This window comes from Pavona decussata, unplaced genomic scaffold (assembly GCF_977016875.1).
Source record: "Pavona decussata unplaced genomic scaffold, jaPavDecu1.1 SCAFFOLD_254, whole genome shotgun sequence".
Lineage (NCBI taxonomy): Eukaryota > Metazoa > Cnidaria > Anthozoa > Scleractinia > Agariciidae > Pavona > Pavona decussata.
The window spans coordinates 2,387,650-2,404,708 of record NW_028145657.1 but is presented as its reverse complement, the minus strand read 5'-3'; the positions used below and the strand labels follow the sequence as shown (position 1 = coordinate 2,404,708).

Below are 17,059 nucleotides of genomic sequence, written 5' to 3'. Positions count from 1 at the left end.
AAATTAAAGAAAGAAGATCAAGCTGACAGTGTATTGCTTCCGAATCTCAAGAGGTTTTTTTTTCTTTGCGTAGAAATGCAATCGGTAAAACCAAAACCGAAAGCGAAAACTACATACATTACACAAGCTCAAGGTACTTCCCCTAAGTTCTAATTTCCATATAATCTCTTAGATTGCTAATAAAAGAGCTATATGAAATTGATAATAAACTGAGCTATACAGGAACCGAACCTTTACAATATTTCCAATTATTTAGTCTCCTCCACGTCTGTTCGGGTCGTTATTTGGGCCAGAATCAATGAATTGTTGTGCGATGAACCGACTGGCTGCTTTTGAGACAAGCCGAATCTCTCCGATTGCGAAGATCAATCAAGATCGCTGTTTATGTGCCATTTTCCCATAATATCGTCACCATTACTGAGTACTTTTCAATCATACAGCTTTCAACAGTATAATATGGTGTATAAAAAAATATATTTAAATGCGAAAAATGAATTCATTCGCGCGTGACGAGAGTTCGTGCTCCTGCCTCTCCTTACACGCGGGCCACGCACTCGTAATTATCATGCACAAATCGTTGAAAATTTAACATCTCCGAAACGTGTCAATCATCTTCGCAAACGTAAATCATCAGTAAATTCACTGCCTAAGAAAACGCTCATTTCCGTACATGACTGGTAGTTGAAGTCAATTTTTGAAAATTGTTGTTAGAATTTTTGTATGGCCCTGTCAATTATGCCGATTTTCACCTGTCTTTCTCCATATAAATAACACTGTCAAAATTTGTCCACTGAAACGTTAATATGGATTTTGAGGACTGGTCAAGATAAATGTTGTAGTTCGAATGTAGAGTCTAGGAAATGTAAAGGCTCACCAAATATCTTCGACTTGGCTGATCTGGAGCAAAACATTTAAATTCATGCGTTTTCGTTTTCCTGTTAAGACGTAGGTATACTAAATTAACAAGATATGTTTTCCTTTCATTTCCATGACTGCTAAGATAAAATAATTAATAATTTACGTGAAGAATATTTGCATATTCTTACTTGTTTGCAGCGGAGAAGCAATTTTCAAAACCAGGAAAAAATCAGCACTCGATATTTCTGCTTCAGTTGAAACTGCCAGTGTCGGACAACTTGAAGCAAAATGTGGAAATTTCTACTCCTGAGTTTATGTTTCTGGAAGGTAACCGTTCTTTATGTATTTCAATGATTTTTGACATTTTCCTAAGCACGTCCTTTAAAGTCAAATGAGGATAACGGGAGTCTTTTCTTTTTTTATTTAGACCGATGAGGTTTTTTCTAGTTCGAGTATAGTTGGTAAGTACCAATTCTAAAATTTCAACTTAAAACCCGAATTTTGGTTTCTCATTTTTGTCTGTAAAACCAGGTATCATACACTTGTTCTTCCGCTTGAAGTGACCGGCGGAGAAAATTACTCTTTCCTTGATAAAGCTTGTAAATAATTCCCGCTTGCAGGCAATGAAATGAAAATTCTAGCAACTTTTTCCTTAGAATTTAGCTTAAGAATATCTAGATGTGCAAGGACAAAGACAATTTTCGTTTTACTCAGTTCGTATGTTTAGATAATATTTGGCTTTGCGGCGTAAACAAGCCGGTTTACTTATTATGCGGGAGTAAAATGTCAAATTTCGTGGTCAGTCAATCTAGGCTATTAAAACGAAGATGCGCCGGGCATATCACACTTGTTTATGTCCATTCTGTATTCAGGATATGAATGTTTGGTTTATGAGAACAGAGTTGATAACTAAACTGGTAAATCTACCACCGTAACAACACGGAGATTCGATTATTGACGAAGGCTAACGCTCGAAACGTCATCGCTCGAATCTCTTCGCAATGGCCAATTTACCTTTATAGTTATCAACTCAGTCTGCTGATAAACTCAACATTCGGGCCTCCCCACCGACGCAGCACCCTAGTTTCATTAGAAACTAACACCCTTATTACTGTATTTGTATCCCGTATGATAACTGAACTAATGACAAAAACTCGCGTATTAAGTCGTAATGCTTTTCACAAGAAACACAGTTAATAACAGGTTGTCGGTATTGATGCTTAGGAAAATGTCTTCTATTTCATATGTATGCAACGTATAAAGAAACTTTTCTTAATATTGACAAAAAAAAAGGCGAGATTTTTAAGTTATCTACTAAAATCACGAAGAGTTGCAATTTCGGAGTTTGCGATCGAGTGTGAGCTGATGTGAAATATAGGACGTTAGACCTAATGAAGAGTGATTAGCAATGCACTGAGGCGACATTAAGTAACGGAATACTAAACTACCGAGTGTATGCATCTAATATTGAACTGAAATATAATGTATTTATTTGCTAGATATTTTAAGGGTTTTAAGAGGTTTGTCAGGTTCATATTAACCGACCAGACTATATAGCTATACATGAATGTCTTCATTAATTCTCTTTATATGCATGAATGTTTTTATTGGCGACAAGTCTTATTGCCACCTTGACATTAAAGGGAAGTGTGCATTAGCGTGAAAGCAGCCGTATTTATCTCACAAATATCTTCCTGGCTGCAGTATTCAGTCGATTCATATAAGCGCGCTCTGATTGGTTGCACAGATCAGTATTATAAACGAGAAATTAGGAAATACCCGGATGCCTTTTATTATCGCGCGGCTGCTTGCCTTGTTATTTTCGTGCGTTTCTTTAACGGAGCGCGAAAATTAAAGCCACAAAAATTTATCTTTAATAAATATAAAGAGGAAATGCTTTAAGATGTTACTCGTTTACACACTTACGCAATTCAGATAGGGTGGTTTTGCATGTGCCCCACGTTTAAGCGATGAAGCTTGCTCCTTGTCATTGTTTTTTCTTTGGAGATAAACGTTGCGTAAGATTTCAGTTCTTTATCACTGGCCTGTTTTTTTATCGAGTATCGTGAAAATAGTAATACCAGTAACATTTAACAACTGGTTTTTGTGGTTGAATATGTACTGCATAAGCGAAATCTAAAATCTAGATAAAGTCTAACTTTTCTATCGGTTTCAGTAAAACTTATTTCTAAAATTTGCAGAGAGCCCAAGCACAGTTTCTCCAAGTCCTTCGTCAGTTAATGCAACACCCAGTCCTCCCCCAGCCAATAATCTTTCATCCAGTCCCTCGCTAAACGGCTCGGCTGTTCAGGTGACAATGACATTGGAGTTGAATACTTCAGTGTTCAACAACCCGCCGAATAATACCATTCAACCAACAACAACCGCTGGCTCCCAACCATCGCAGACTGTCAATCAAAATGCATCTGTGACGTGTAAGTATTTCGACCAAAGCGTCAGGGCGCAAACTGTCAGTTTTGTTTTCTCGTATATTACTTCCAGCATTTCTTTTATTAGATGAGCTCAAATGAGCGCCCTTTGGGTGTCAGGCCACCTGGGTCGCTTTCCGTTTAGCCAAAGTTTTCGGTTGGAAAGTTCGGAAACTTACCGTGGCAAATGGAGAGGCTTTTTTCCCAGTCGTTTCAAACTTGCAATGTCATTGGTTGATCAAAAAAACGTACGTGGTGGCGCAATGATCGACGCAAGAAAACCACAAGATGGAAATGGAAATTTTGTGCAAATGGAACCAGGATTTTCGTTCCAATTGGTTGGAACGGAAAAATTGGAATATCTCCAAACATCTTCCCTTTGTTTCGGAAAATTTGCGTTTGATCCGCGCTTGTCATCCACATTTCAATCAGTCAGTAAACCGAAAAGTTTGGCTAAATGGAACGGCGCCCCTGTAATAACCACCAGTCGCTAACCAATCAATAGAAATGAAGTAAATAGTGGAAGAGTACAACGTAACTGAAAGGCTGAATTACACTGATTCACCTTTACTAGACTGCTTGCAGTACTCCTTTGCTGTTAGGGTTAATTGAACCAGTCGAGCGTGATTACAAAAGTTAATGGTTTGAAAGAGAAGGAATTGGTCTGGTTCCAGTCATCCTCTTCTTAAATTTGTTGCCCCGTTATTTTTTAATGCAACAACAGAAAAAAAAGAGAAAGGACTGCACGCAGTCAAGCTAGTTCAGAGGAATAAAGAAATTGAAACAAGCACTCCGAGCGCGAATAGTCCTTGGCTCCTGCGAGGTCAGGTGTTGTATACTCAAAGTGTATCAGCGATATAAAAACAATGATCTTGTTTGACGTTTTGATTTTAGCCGCACCTCCCACGGATTGTGCAGACATAAACTGGAAAAAACCCATTGACGCATGCGCTGACGCAGACTGCGTAAAGGTAAGTCACGTGATTTAATCTGTCTACAGGGATTCTTTCCAATAGCGTTTGGTTTCTTTAATTTTATTGAGCTTTGCTAAAGAATTTACATTAACAGATGCACAATCACAGAGTGTGGAAAAATGAATAAACGGGCAAGAAGAAATATAATAAGAGGGAGAGAAAAGAAATTGATATCTGAAATAACAGCGTATTGCAGTCACTAGGCACCCTATGACTTAAAAGATTTAAAAGATGACGATAATCTGACTTGAAGAACAACGGTGTAAGCGCAAAACTAGTAGCAATACGACGACGGGTGCTCGATGCTGTCGGTAGTGTTACATTTTTGGCAAATTCTATTCCACGTGCACAGGCCACCGTTGTCAAATACATTGTTGAGAACAGAGAGGTAATGGGCATGCTTGCATCACCAAATCAACTAGGTTCTGAGTGTTTCTTACTTGAAGCAACTATTTTAAACCGCAGATCTGCTCTTAGGAAAATTTCCAGTTACCAGAACAATGAAAATCACACCCAAAGAAATTGACTGAAGACTAGATTTGTACTAATCTAAATAAAAAAAATAACCTATATTTATCTTATTTATATGTCCTTTAGAAACAAATGAAAATGTTGTCTATAATGTCCAGCCGCTGCCTTAAGGTATGTACTCCTGGGCATATTGGGGAAGGGAGGGGGCATTTAAAAACGTGTAAGTCCAAATCGTCTGTGATTAAAATAAAGTCCTTGACATGAAGCTATGTCGAAAAATGTAGTAAAGTTCACTCTAGCATCGACATACTTTATTTGCTTGAAAAGTTCATGCTTTTGTTAGTAAATCTTTGTTCATGGGCAGAGAATCAACAGGCTGAAGGTTCTAATCTCTGATTTCCCTCGTAAAAAGCAAAAGATCGAATGTTTGGTTTATTTATGGAGTTGATAAATGAAGGTAAATTGGCCAGCGTAAAGAGATTCGAGTGCTGACATTTCGAGCATTAGCCCTCGGATTCGCTCTGATGAAGAGCTAACGTTCGAAGCGTCAGCACTCGAATCTCTTTCCGGTGGCCAATTTACCTTTAGTTATCAACTCTGCTGGTAAACCAAACATTTGTTCTATTCCCCACCGACGCAGTACCACAGTTTCTTAAGAAACTAAACCCCTTTTCTCAAAAGATCGCTCGAACAAAAAGAGGCAATTCGATCGGAGCGGAGTGGTAAAGGCCTGAATACAAGGGAAGATTAAAACAAAAACAAAAATTGCATACATTCAATTAACAATTATTTGCTTATATCCCCAGTCTCTTTTTCCAAATTTTTGTACGTTAAGTTGTGCTCAAGGGGTGAGTCGCCAATGTAACCTCAGAGAGGATTTTGCGTGTGTCCTGTTGTTTTTCTCACCTGCCCAAGTGTTGGCGACTCTCGATCCGCTGTAAATAAACAATAATAAACAAATAAACAAATGTCTCAGCGCACCCGTATGTATTTATATCACAGGGAAATCAAGAAAATGTATCGTTTTCAAAAATGGATGTACCTAAACAGGTCATGTCGCTGGGAATGGATCTGGCTAACGCCATTAAAGCAAAGCTCAGTAATGGAGAAGATGTAAACAAAACAGCAGTTGTGATGACTGATGACATGGGTGAGTGAGAAATACATTGTTCATCGTGTCGACTATTCAGGGGTAGCAGAAAATCAGGAGATGAATTCGTTTGATTTTGAAAGCAATCTCATCAGGTTATTACCGCAAAACTTTAAAAGAAAAAGACTTGGTATAGTTGGAGAGAGTTTGCTGTGCCTCTAATCCAACCAATATGTCTTGGGTTTTGCAGTATCTCGTGTTTGTCAGCCACAACAATATGAAATTTGCAAAGATTAAAACAAGGCCATTATAAAGCCCAACAAACGCCCAATTTTTATTCGCTTTCAGCTATGGAAGTCGGTGTTATTGACAGTGCAGACTACAACGGTACGAACGTCAAAACACTCACTTTTCCAAACTACAAGGACCCTAGCTTCACTGGCAAGTGGGCAGACATGATCGACACTGTTGTCATGCCAGTGGAGGAACTTCCTTCCAGCGGTGAGGAACACATATTGTTGTTAAAGATTCTAGTTTGTGGATAGGCGTTAGCACAAGGACGAGACGTAACTCCAAGATGATCATTTGCCGGGCAGGAACGTGAAAGCCATAACTAGGCTGGACAATCACAAAGAAAGGAAAAAAATGTGACATCGAGTTTTTATGCTTCCAGCAAGTCAGATCTATTTCTTGCTGAAATAAGGATTTCTATAGTCCGAAGGGAAGGTTTTATAAGTGCAAAATCAAGACTCTTCCTCCTCCCGAACTTGGTGCGCATGCATGGTGTTGTGGGACTGTTCCACGATGCGCGTTGGCGCCTGGGAACGAGACAGTTCGAGACTCAATTATTTAAAGTTATCAGTGATAGACAAGTCTGCCCATTCGAACAAAAATATTCTTGTGAAGCCAGGATCACTGACATGGAGACCCTTGCTCGCAAAAGGACTATTACACAATTCGACGTAAAGAAAAAAATAGAATAAGTCAGACAACAGATTTTTTCACAAATTGTTTCAAACCTGCGTGGTTGGCCTCTAGAGCTCGTGATAACTGCAGTGAAATGCTGTTCACTTTTATTACGTCTGTTTGCTTTTTCTTTCAGGAAATTTCACTTATGCTGTCGCTATCATGCCTAATATACTCGGCGACAAATACTTGAGCAAAGCCGAGATGGACTGGGAAGACAAGTAAGTGCAAACGTATTTGTAGATACCAGGCTCAGCCAGTTTAAGATTAAAAGACATTTAATAAATTATGAATTGCTCCACCCTTTGCTCTTTCGAGTCACAAAGGGAAAAAATTTAGTGTTATTTAAAAAAAAATTAGTCCCTAATTCAGATCAAGATAACTTAAAAACATGCATAACCAACAAGCCGTACGTACCTTTCAACTCAATCAAAGGTTTTATCCCCTCCTCTCCCCCCACCCCCACCCCACCCCACCCCAATGCTGGGCCGGTTAGGAAACGTCAGTCCAAATGAATTGCCTTTAATTAACAATGACGAACAAAGCCAGAATTTTGGAAAGGCCGCAGGTTTAGAAATGAACTTTAATAATTACTAATTATTGAAGTTCATATTGACTATATTAATCGAGTATCAATTGAGATGATGAAACCACTAATTGTGCTTTATCCCTTCATTCAGCAATATTCCAGAATCAGAACTGTCCGAATTGTACGTGGTTAGTGATAAGCTGCTAACACGAAAGAAGGCTCCCAAGAAGCGAATAAACAGCAACTTACTATCTGTGACCTTTGAACACGGAGGATCAGCGCTCAAAGGGCCATTCAAGAAACCAGCCTTGATCACACTCAAACATCTTCATGTAAGATAAACTAGAGGGGCGCGGGCTGCTTTCGGTTTATTTTGACCAAAGAAGCAAAGAAAAATTTTATGCCGAGAACTCTTTCCCCCTTACCCTTGATGCAAGTCAGCAGCTAGTGCAGATATCATAATACTGGCAAATAATCTTACCTCTCCTTATATGTTCTCTTAAAGTCGAACTGGGAACAACGCACAAGGCCTGCCTCATACCAGACATCTCCCTCATTACGCAAATTCAAAAGCACGCTTCGCCCATCGTCTTTCACCTTCCGACGGTGTTTCGCGCTTTTTCGCGAATCAAAAGGCCTGTAGGAAGTAGGCAGCAGGAACTGATGCAATGCTCTGATTCAGAAATGAAATAATCCATTTGCCACCCCTTTTACTTCTAAGTGTCTGTCAAATTGGTTTCCGTGACGCTCTTTCTGTTTGAATAGAATGTTCACGCATATAGGGTTGTTGTCAAAACTTACCAAAAAACACCCCAAACTGTCAAAATGTGCGAAACAGGGCCTAGTTATAATTTTCCCTTCACGTACATTCGGGGCCAGCGTGACCGGTTCTAATTATGCAGTTCATGTATGGTTTAATGATTTGTCCCAATCCGGGAACTTTACTTCACTGTTTTTCGTTTTTTCTCGATGATCAAGGATTAGAGGACAACAGAAATGAGCTTACTTTTCATGTGATTCTTTTGTAGACAAATGAAGAGCACTTTGACACGACTTGTGTTTTCTTGCAAGGAAGGTAAGCACTATGATGAGTTAATTCTTAGAAAAAAAGACAGAATCTTGTCGATTGAGTTTTTGAACCCAAAGAAACATTGTATTAATTGCCATTGTCAGGATAATAAAGCAAAAATGTAATTAAAGATATCATTACACTGCGTAAGTGAGAAGAACAGGATAGGAGATCAGGGAAGTTTGTGTTTTGGGAAAATAACTTCGGGTTAATTTTCTTTTCTTTTTTTTTTTCACTAGTTTGTGGTCCAAAGATGGCTACGGCGTCAAGAAAACCAGTAATTCAAAAACCACCTGCAAAATTTCTCATCTGTCAACAATTGCAGTGATATCAAAAGTGAAGGAGAAGGTATTGAAGATAATTGATTATTTACTTTGTCATAGAGCGGTGTCGTAAAACAAAAACCAAAGTAATTACTCAGTTGGCCCATCGCAAAAGATATAAACAACACAATCAGCCAACCAGAATTCGAGGCAAATACTTGTAACTGGCGCCAAGCGCGGGAAAACTCGTGCGGCCAAAACACGATTGGTTTTGGTTTGGATTCCCATTGGTTGAGAAAGTGGCGCGAGTTTTGTTAGTGTAATAACGCAAAACCAAAGCAAACGCAAAATTACTACTTTCCACACTCAATTGAAAACCGCTCTAACAAAAGTAAAAATTAACGTCTCTTTTGACTTATGAGGATCCAGAACAGTTGGACGGTAGAAAAAGTTGGGCATCTATCCTTATAATTAATGAGAAACCTTTCCACTTAAGGCGCAAACAAACCACCAAAGAAACACATACAAAAAATTAAAAGTATAAAATTAATAGACAAAGAACAAACATACAAACTACATAGCAAGCAATAGACTAGCAAACAAGCTAGCAAACAAACGTGAGCAAGAAGCACACAAACGAACGAACAAACAGACAAATGCGTCTGTGTTGCAAGCGTTGCATCGAATTTTTCCTTTTCACTCCAGTTCGAACTGGATTAATTCAGTTTTTAAAACAGTCTGCGACGTTATATGCTACTGCCATTAGATTTTTATGAAAGCTGGCAAATAATGTGTAATAAATCAGAGACTGTAATTTATTGGAAATGATTGCTGTTGTTTTGTTATCAGGTGGATGATTCAGCACGTCAGATGGTAGTGACAGTCGCCACTGTGCTGGGTTCTTTCTCAATCCTCAGCCTTCTTATCTGTGCAATTGTCGCCATTGTCCTCAAGTAAGACATTTTAGGGCAACTTTATTGCAACAACGATGCTTTCAAAAACCTCGTAATGAAAGCGAAGATAAGTACAAAGTCTTCATTATGAAAATTAGTTTTCATTCATGTGCAAACAAAATTTCTTATGAAAAACTTTGTACTTAGCCTCGTTTTCATAATGAGGTTCGCAGCAACTCGGATGGCCTTTTCTTGATGTTTTACGGCTATAATAATAATAATGATAATAATAATAATAATAATCATAATAATACATCCATTGTATTACAGTATGACTTAGAAATATAAAAACAAAAGATTAAGTAAACTAATTTAGATTAAAAGCGCATTTAAAAAAGTGTGTTTTCAGTTAAGATTTAAAAATATTTAAACTGGGCGAAGACTTGACTTCTAAAGGTAAGGAGTTCCATAAAAAGGGAGCAGCTACTGTAAAAGCTCTAAAACCATAAGACTTAAGGTTCCATACCTTTGCGTGGAAATGACCGTTGGAAAGCTATATCTTATACAAGAAGCAATAAGAACGATAAAAAACTCTTCATAAATAAGAAAAAAAAATTAAGTGTTGAATTCATAAATGGCACGGTTGTTTAGTTTGTTGAGGTCTAATTGATTAGTTATATAGCTGCCCTAGATAACAAGAAAAACTAAGCAAAATCATTGTCATAAGCATGCACTTTTTCTGTTTAGCTATCATCAAGGGGATAACATGCGCATAGCTCTCAACATTGATGTGTCCCTCCTGCTCAGTCAACTGGTTTTCTTCATTGGCTTGTCCACAGGTGACAACTTGGTGAGAGAATTTATTTTCTTTACATAAAGTATAGCTTGCAGCTTAAATCTAAAAAAAAAAAAACAATTGTCAGACAAAGAAAAAGAAAAAACAACAGAAAGAAAGGAAAGAGAGAAAGAAAGAAAGAAAGAAAGAAAGAAAGAAAGAAAGAAAAACATTTGGCAGTCAAAGCCAAACTACAACCTATTTTCTCTGTTTTTTCAAAACTGAAGATGTTTACCAGGAATCTTGGTATGCATTGCTCGAATCCAAAGGTGGATAGATAAGCTTTTTTTTCCTAACAAAAGTTAATCGAAGTGGACATGAACAAAGGATAGAAAGAAAGGAAATAGAAAAGAAAAAAAGGAACTATAATTATAAACAATACAAAATGAGATTGGAGCTGGTCTGCTTTCTGTGACTTAAATACAAAATTTTGTTGTTAAGGCTTAGCAATATAGAGAAAGTAAGGGGCTATACGATCACGTCAGGCGTTTGAACTAATTTTTAATAAACTCTTGACCACCAAAGCATGATTGATGATAGAAGCAATACGATAACTGACAGTGACGTGCAATTAAATATTAAATCATTTTTGTACGAGTTTTAAAGCTTTTAATTTGATGTTATATTTCTCGTCAGTTCTTTACCAACCCCCAAACCTGTGAAGTTGTCAGCCCTTTTCTGCACTTTTTTGAGCTGGCCGCTCTGACTTGGTTACTGATGGAAGGATTCTACTACTACTCCACATTGAAACCGCTTTTCAATGACAAGAACACAGTTCCTATTGTGTTTTACTGCACAGCAGGGTGGGGTAAGTTCTCTACAATAGTCACCTCACCTTATATTACTCCTTCTAACTGTGCTCTGTTGCATATTTTAGGTCTCCTCAGTTTAGGAGTTTTTTGTACCCCCACCCTCCACCTGCCCCGCACTACCCCTAGCCGGGAGTGTAATGTGCTATGGTGCTCGCTTGGCTGAACTCACCAGTTGAAGAAACCACATCTAGATACAACCTCGTCCTGGGAACGAGGTTGAGCTAGATAGCTTTGAGGGTGATCAAGGCAAGCCAATCACTCCACCACGATAAGGAAAAGTATACAGGGAGTCCATTTTACAACTGTATGCTTCGTTTGCTTGTTTAAGACACATATCCCGATTCCGTTTTACTTACCGCTACTGTATAACATTACCACATTTTGCTGAACTTTACCAAAACTGCCCTTCATACTTGTAACAGTAAGCTTTAAAAATGGTCCAGTTTCAAATAAATAATGTGCGATGGTTTTATTAAGTTTTTCGTTGGCGTTTCAGTAAACAAAAGGTGAAAGAAATTTATCATGGGGAAATCTTCCAGGAGTTAATGTTTGGTTCGCTATAACTGTCTATACAAATTGTTCAATGGCTAACACTTGGATGAAATTGTATTGAAATTATACACAGTAATTTATACTGAAGGTTTGAGTTGTCAAGACTTTCAAAATCTGTTTGTTCCTTTGAACGATTAAGAAAATAAGTTTAACTGGGATAAATAACTTTTCGATAAACGACAAATAAGTTACCTCAATTAACAATTGTTGGTTGTAATATAGTGGCAAGTATCGTAAAATAAATAAATGTTTGCAGATTGGAGGTCTGGTTTAACTATGGCTTAACATTTGGTTTGTAGGTCTCCCGATTGCATTTGCCAGCGCATGTGCTGAGTTCACCTATCCTCACTTTGGCAGCCCGGAAAAAAGTGAATTGTAAGTCGGACCGTTTTATTTGTCAGCAAAGAAACAAAATAACACAAAAACACATTCACAGTTACAAGACACAGACTGTTTCCTCGTGGCTCGGATGTCTGGATCAACAGAAAGATAATCAAACGAAATTCATAAACACACATTTTGTTTTATGCCCGTAGTACCGGTACACGTACCGTTCACCGCAGTGTTTGATCTTTTAATCTTGGTAGTTGTTGGATGTTCATTAATGGCGACGAGGCTTGGTTCTTCGGTGCTCCTGTCTTGATCCTCGTTTTGGTGAGTAGATTACACATACTCAGTCATAAGTTTATCATAAGAAAAAGACGTAAGGAGATACATACATACATCATCATCATCATAATCATCATCATCATCATCATCATCGTCATTATCATTATCATTGTTCAGTTAAAACTTTCTCATGGCTTTCCTTAAATCGGATTCTAAAAATTGTGGGAAACAGATTTCAGGTTGGCAAGTACAGTAATTAGGATTACGCTAAAACTCGCAACTGGCAACGCCATAGAGCTAAAAGAAGCATTATTTGTTAACTATCAAGTATTTATCTTTGTTGTATGATTGATTTTTTTTAGCTGAATCTTATTACCCGGGCATTCATCCTGAGAGAGGTTAATAACTGGGAAGACGACCCGGATGATATCAGACTTGAAAGGGTCAAGTAAGTACAGTTAGTGACTTACACTAGGGTCATCACCGATGGGAATTAGCACAGGCTCAGTGTTATTTCTCTCCACATCTGGAGGCGTGACTAAGAGCTTCTGCTCTCCTCAAATCATCTGCAGACAAGGCTCTGTACTCGGAAACGTTGCATGAGTTCCACCCTTAGAGGTAGTGTCCTTGTGCAAGCGCTCTATCTACGTTTCGTTGCGCCGTTCGTACAATGGTCTGTATGTGAACACCTATCACTTAGGCACAAGTCAGAATGGGACGAAAGATGATTTGTAATGATGGTACTTAATTATTCTCACGCTGCCTCCACTGCCACTAGCAATAAGGGGACTTGATGTTACCAAAGTCGAATAATTTGCTAAAGTTTATATATATATGACAACTGATGGTTTGCAATTATTTTAGAACTCGCCTAGTGACGTCGATTGTGCTTATGCTGGCGATTGTCCTGACCTGGTTCTTTGGAGTCTTGGCTGTGAATCACACGGAAGACAAAATCTACCATTACGTCTTCATCGTGTTCTACACCTTTCAGGTTTGAGAAGCTTACTTGCCATCGAAATGTTTGCAAGTGAACATCTTGATGAAAACTTATTCTGAGAATATGAAAATAGTCGCTACCATTTATGTTATGTTTGTACCCTACCAATCCGAAAAGGAAAACAAATAGAATTTGGAAAACAAGATTAGCTTGCAGGTCTAAAAACATTAAAGCTCACGGAATCTTTTTCAAGTAAGTAGGAGGTTAATTTTATGTCATGTGACTTGAAGTGTATGAGTCACGTGACAAAATGTCCAAAAGACCGCTGGTAGTTCGTAACGGCTGGTTTTCTTTTTTGGAGGCCGAACGTGATCGTCAAAGTGTAGTATATACAGATTCTGCATCGTCAATTTCCATATATAACAAATTTGTTGGCTGAAGAAACATCTGTTTTATGTTGCAGGGTTTGTTGGTTCTGCTCTTCTACTGCATCCGTAACCAGGAGGTCTGTAATTAGAATGATCTTACGATAAAATAATTCAATATTTAATTTATGTTATATCAAAGGAACAAAGTAAGTAAACGTGTTAAATCAAGATTACATGTACTATGAGAAAATCAGTATGGTTCAGCGGTCAGGACTCAAATGTGGAGACGAACCTAGTACTCTCAGTCTCATGTTCCAGAGGCGCGCGGTAGGACCTGGAAAGAGTCCTCATTTCTCGCGATCCCATCATAGTTACACCCATGCCAAGAATGCGTATCTGGCGCAGGTAAATGAAACAATAAGTTATCTTCTCTTCTTTAACATTTTAGATGTGGGAATTCCGAAAGGGCAAGAAAGACGAAGAAGAAAAGGAAAAAGTAAGAAATATATATAAAAGTTAATGATCTTTTCCGGCGCGGTCATAATGTCTAATAACCTGGGGTTCATTGGTTCATTATCAACGTAGCGATCGCACCCCCTTTGTCTCCAATGGATTTTACTGATAAAGATTATTTGCAAAATATCGTTTGTGTATAAAGCAGTTGTCTCATTTAATAAAAAGTGCTGTAGTAATGCCATGTATTTTTTTAACTTTGCCTTTGTCCATTTCTTTTGCAGCACAAAACCTACGACTTTGTCTACCATCCTTGAAAGCTCCCATACGTTCTACCAATTCATTTTTACACGAGTATTTGAAACATTTGTAGAAAAATGCACAAGACCGCGATTCGATTTATGTAGGAGAAAGTAGTAGGGAAAGTAGTAAAGCAGTAAATTTTTGTAGTAAGTAGCTCACCGGGAAAGTGAGATATATAAAATACTCTTTTAATAATTATCAACAAGAGAGGAATAAATTAAGTCCGAAGGCGACGGAACTGTTATGCTGAGCTTGCGTTAAACCTTTAAGCCCTGATCCGACGAGCGTCTAATATCCCTTCTTGATCAAGCACATATAGGCTTTGAGAATAACGAAAATGATCAACAGACACAATGTGTTGATGTTTAAAGAAATTCTCCCAACTAGTTCGATAAGAAATATATGGGAGCAGTGATAAGAACTGATACATGTTGATATCAGGGCTTAAACGGTTAAAATCTTGTTTGCAAATGCCTAACCAAAAAAAGGACTTTAGAAGGTTTGGTAAATTGGATTTCATATCGATCTTATCTTTAGGGTTACAGTTAAACCGTCGTCATATTGGCAATTCTACAGTTGCAATATTGTATTGTAACACTGCTCGAGTGAAAAGGTTAAATTAAAACACAATGAGAATGAACTCTTTCAATATTCCCTTACTCTATCCGCTTCTAAGGGAGCTTAGGTGGAGTAAGAAAACACGTGAAAAGATAAATGAGACTTTGATTCGGAACTGAATATGTAGCAAGCCATTGTAGCTTTCCCAAGCCATATATTGATCGAGTAGGTACCGTACGGCACACATCATCAAATCGAAATTAGCTTAATCATTGCATTTGTTATTGCATGTCAGAGAAGTCTCCGGGGGAGGGGGGGGGGGGTACTCCCGAAAATTTTCGATAGGGGTGTGCCGTGAAGGTTCTCGAACCCTGACCCTATTTAAGGGTAGAGGAATGGAAAACGGGTACCCTTTTTAAGGACCGAACCCGAAAAATGACACCCTATTCAAGAGACCCAAACAACGGCTAATGTGCACGGATAAACACCGGCAAATCTCTATGAAAATCGCTTTTCTAATACTTCAGCGGACATTTCAGTTTTAAAAAGCCATTTCTTTTTCGTAAAACATGACGCTTACAAGCTTCAATTTAACTGATACAATTTAGGTACCCTATCTAAGAACTAATCCAGGAACGCGTTGCTAAATGAGGGAAAATGATACCCTATTTAAGGACGGAGAACCTCAAAAACCATACCCTATCTCGCGGCACGTACCTATATAGCCCATTTATGGGAGTACCCCTTCCCCCACCCCTCCCCCCCGGGAGAAGTCTCAAACCTTTTTGTATGTACACGCAGAAACTGATTCGAGTTAAGATATTAAATAAACGCTGATTCACCAATTGAAAGCTGTGTTGTTTTATTCGTTTATTAACTACATGAAAAGAAGCACATGATTGAGTTCGCAATGTAAAGGGGCGATGTCGTCTATGCGTGAAGGAAGATAAACGGCAAAAACAAAAGCAGTAGCAATAGCAACAGCAACAGGAACAACGTAACAAGACTCCCATACAACATTTAATCGGGGTTAGTTTACATGTAACAGGTTCTCACTGGCTCGGCTAGCGAAGGTTCCTGAAGGTTAAAATTCATTTCTATCCTTCTTCCCTACAAAAACAAGACCGATGTTAGTGACTTCGCCCACAGGCAAAATCGACCACAATAATCTCGCCCTCTCATTTACGTATAAAGTGGAGACACCCGTATGGTTAATTATATTTTTGGAGCGATTTAATTTGACTGTGGGCGAATTTCGTTTCGCACCTTTTAACCTGACTGTCACAAATAAAGCGGTTTCTGTAATAACCGACTGAACAAACTGAAATCGCAAACAGTGCATCTTAAATCTGAAAATACGACCCCTTTAAGTACCCTTTGCGCCTGCAGGCCATAAAGGGAATCCCACAGCGCTCCACAGAGGTTCTCAATTCAGTTTTTACGGTTTTTTTTTTTTTTGCCAACCTGCCTCTTGGCTAGCCGCAGCTCTACTCAAGTTATAACAGTTAACACGAAAGTTTAATCTAAGCGTCAATAGCTTAACGATAACATTACCAAAGGAGTCGCTAAGACCAGGTATACTAGAAAAATAATCATTACAGGCACCAAAGCCATTTAAAAATTTTAATAGCAAATACTACAATCATGAACTCTAGTAACATGCATAGAGAAATCAACGCACTGAATCATCAGCTTGTGCAAGATTCCGGCGCAGTGCGGTAGTGCATCGTATGGTAAATTGTTCAAAATAATGTTAGAGCGGTTTTCAATTGAGTGTCGAAAGTAATTCGCGTTTGCTTTGGTTTTGCATTACTACGCTCAGTGATTGGTTAACAAAACTCGCGCCACTTTCTCAACCAATTGGAATCCAAACCAAAGCGAATTGTGTTTCCGCCGCACGCGTTTTTCCGCGCTTGACGTCAGTTAAATGTATTTGCTTCGCATTCTGATTGGCTCGTTGTTGTTTACATCTGATGTGATTGGCCAGACTAATTACTTTGGTTTTGGTTTTACGACACTCAGTTGGAAACCGCTCTAACTTGACCTCATTAAACAATGACAAGTTCTTTTTTTTAATTAGATTAAAT

General features: G+C 38.3%; 1 protein-coding gene across 1 annotated transcript; it reads left to right on the top strand.

The window, feature by feature from the left end:
* The first annotated feature begins 659 nt into the window (after positions 1-659).
* LOC146456565 (cadherin EGF LAG seven-pass G-type receptor 1-like) lies at positions 660-17,056 on the top strand. The gene is made up of 22 exons (XM_085092590.1): positions 660-945; positions 1,057-1,185; positions 1,286-1,319; positions 3,060-3,293; positions 4,182-4,258; positions 4,859-4,903; positions 5,735-5,882; positions 6,171-6,323; positions 6,925-7,009; positions 7,469-7,649; positions 8,346-8,392; positions 8,626-8,734; positions 9,499-9,602; positions 10,290-10,392; positions 11,014-11,185; positions 12,041-12,116; positions 12,329-12,395; positions 12,713-12,798; positions 13,215-13,344; positions 13,754-13,795; positions 14,107-14,154; positions 14,396-17,056. Exons 2-22 carry the CDS (start codon positions 1,147-1,149, stop codon positions 14,426-14,428), a joined length of 2,013 nt encoding a protein of 670 aa, XP_084948716.1. The 5' UTR covers positions 660-945; positions 1,057-1,146; the 3' UTR covers positions 14,429-17,056.
* The last annotated feature ends 3 nt before the right edge of the window (positions 17,057-17,059 follow it).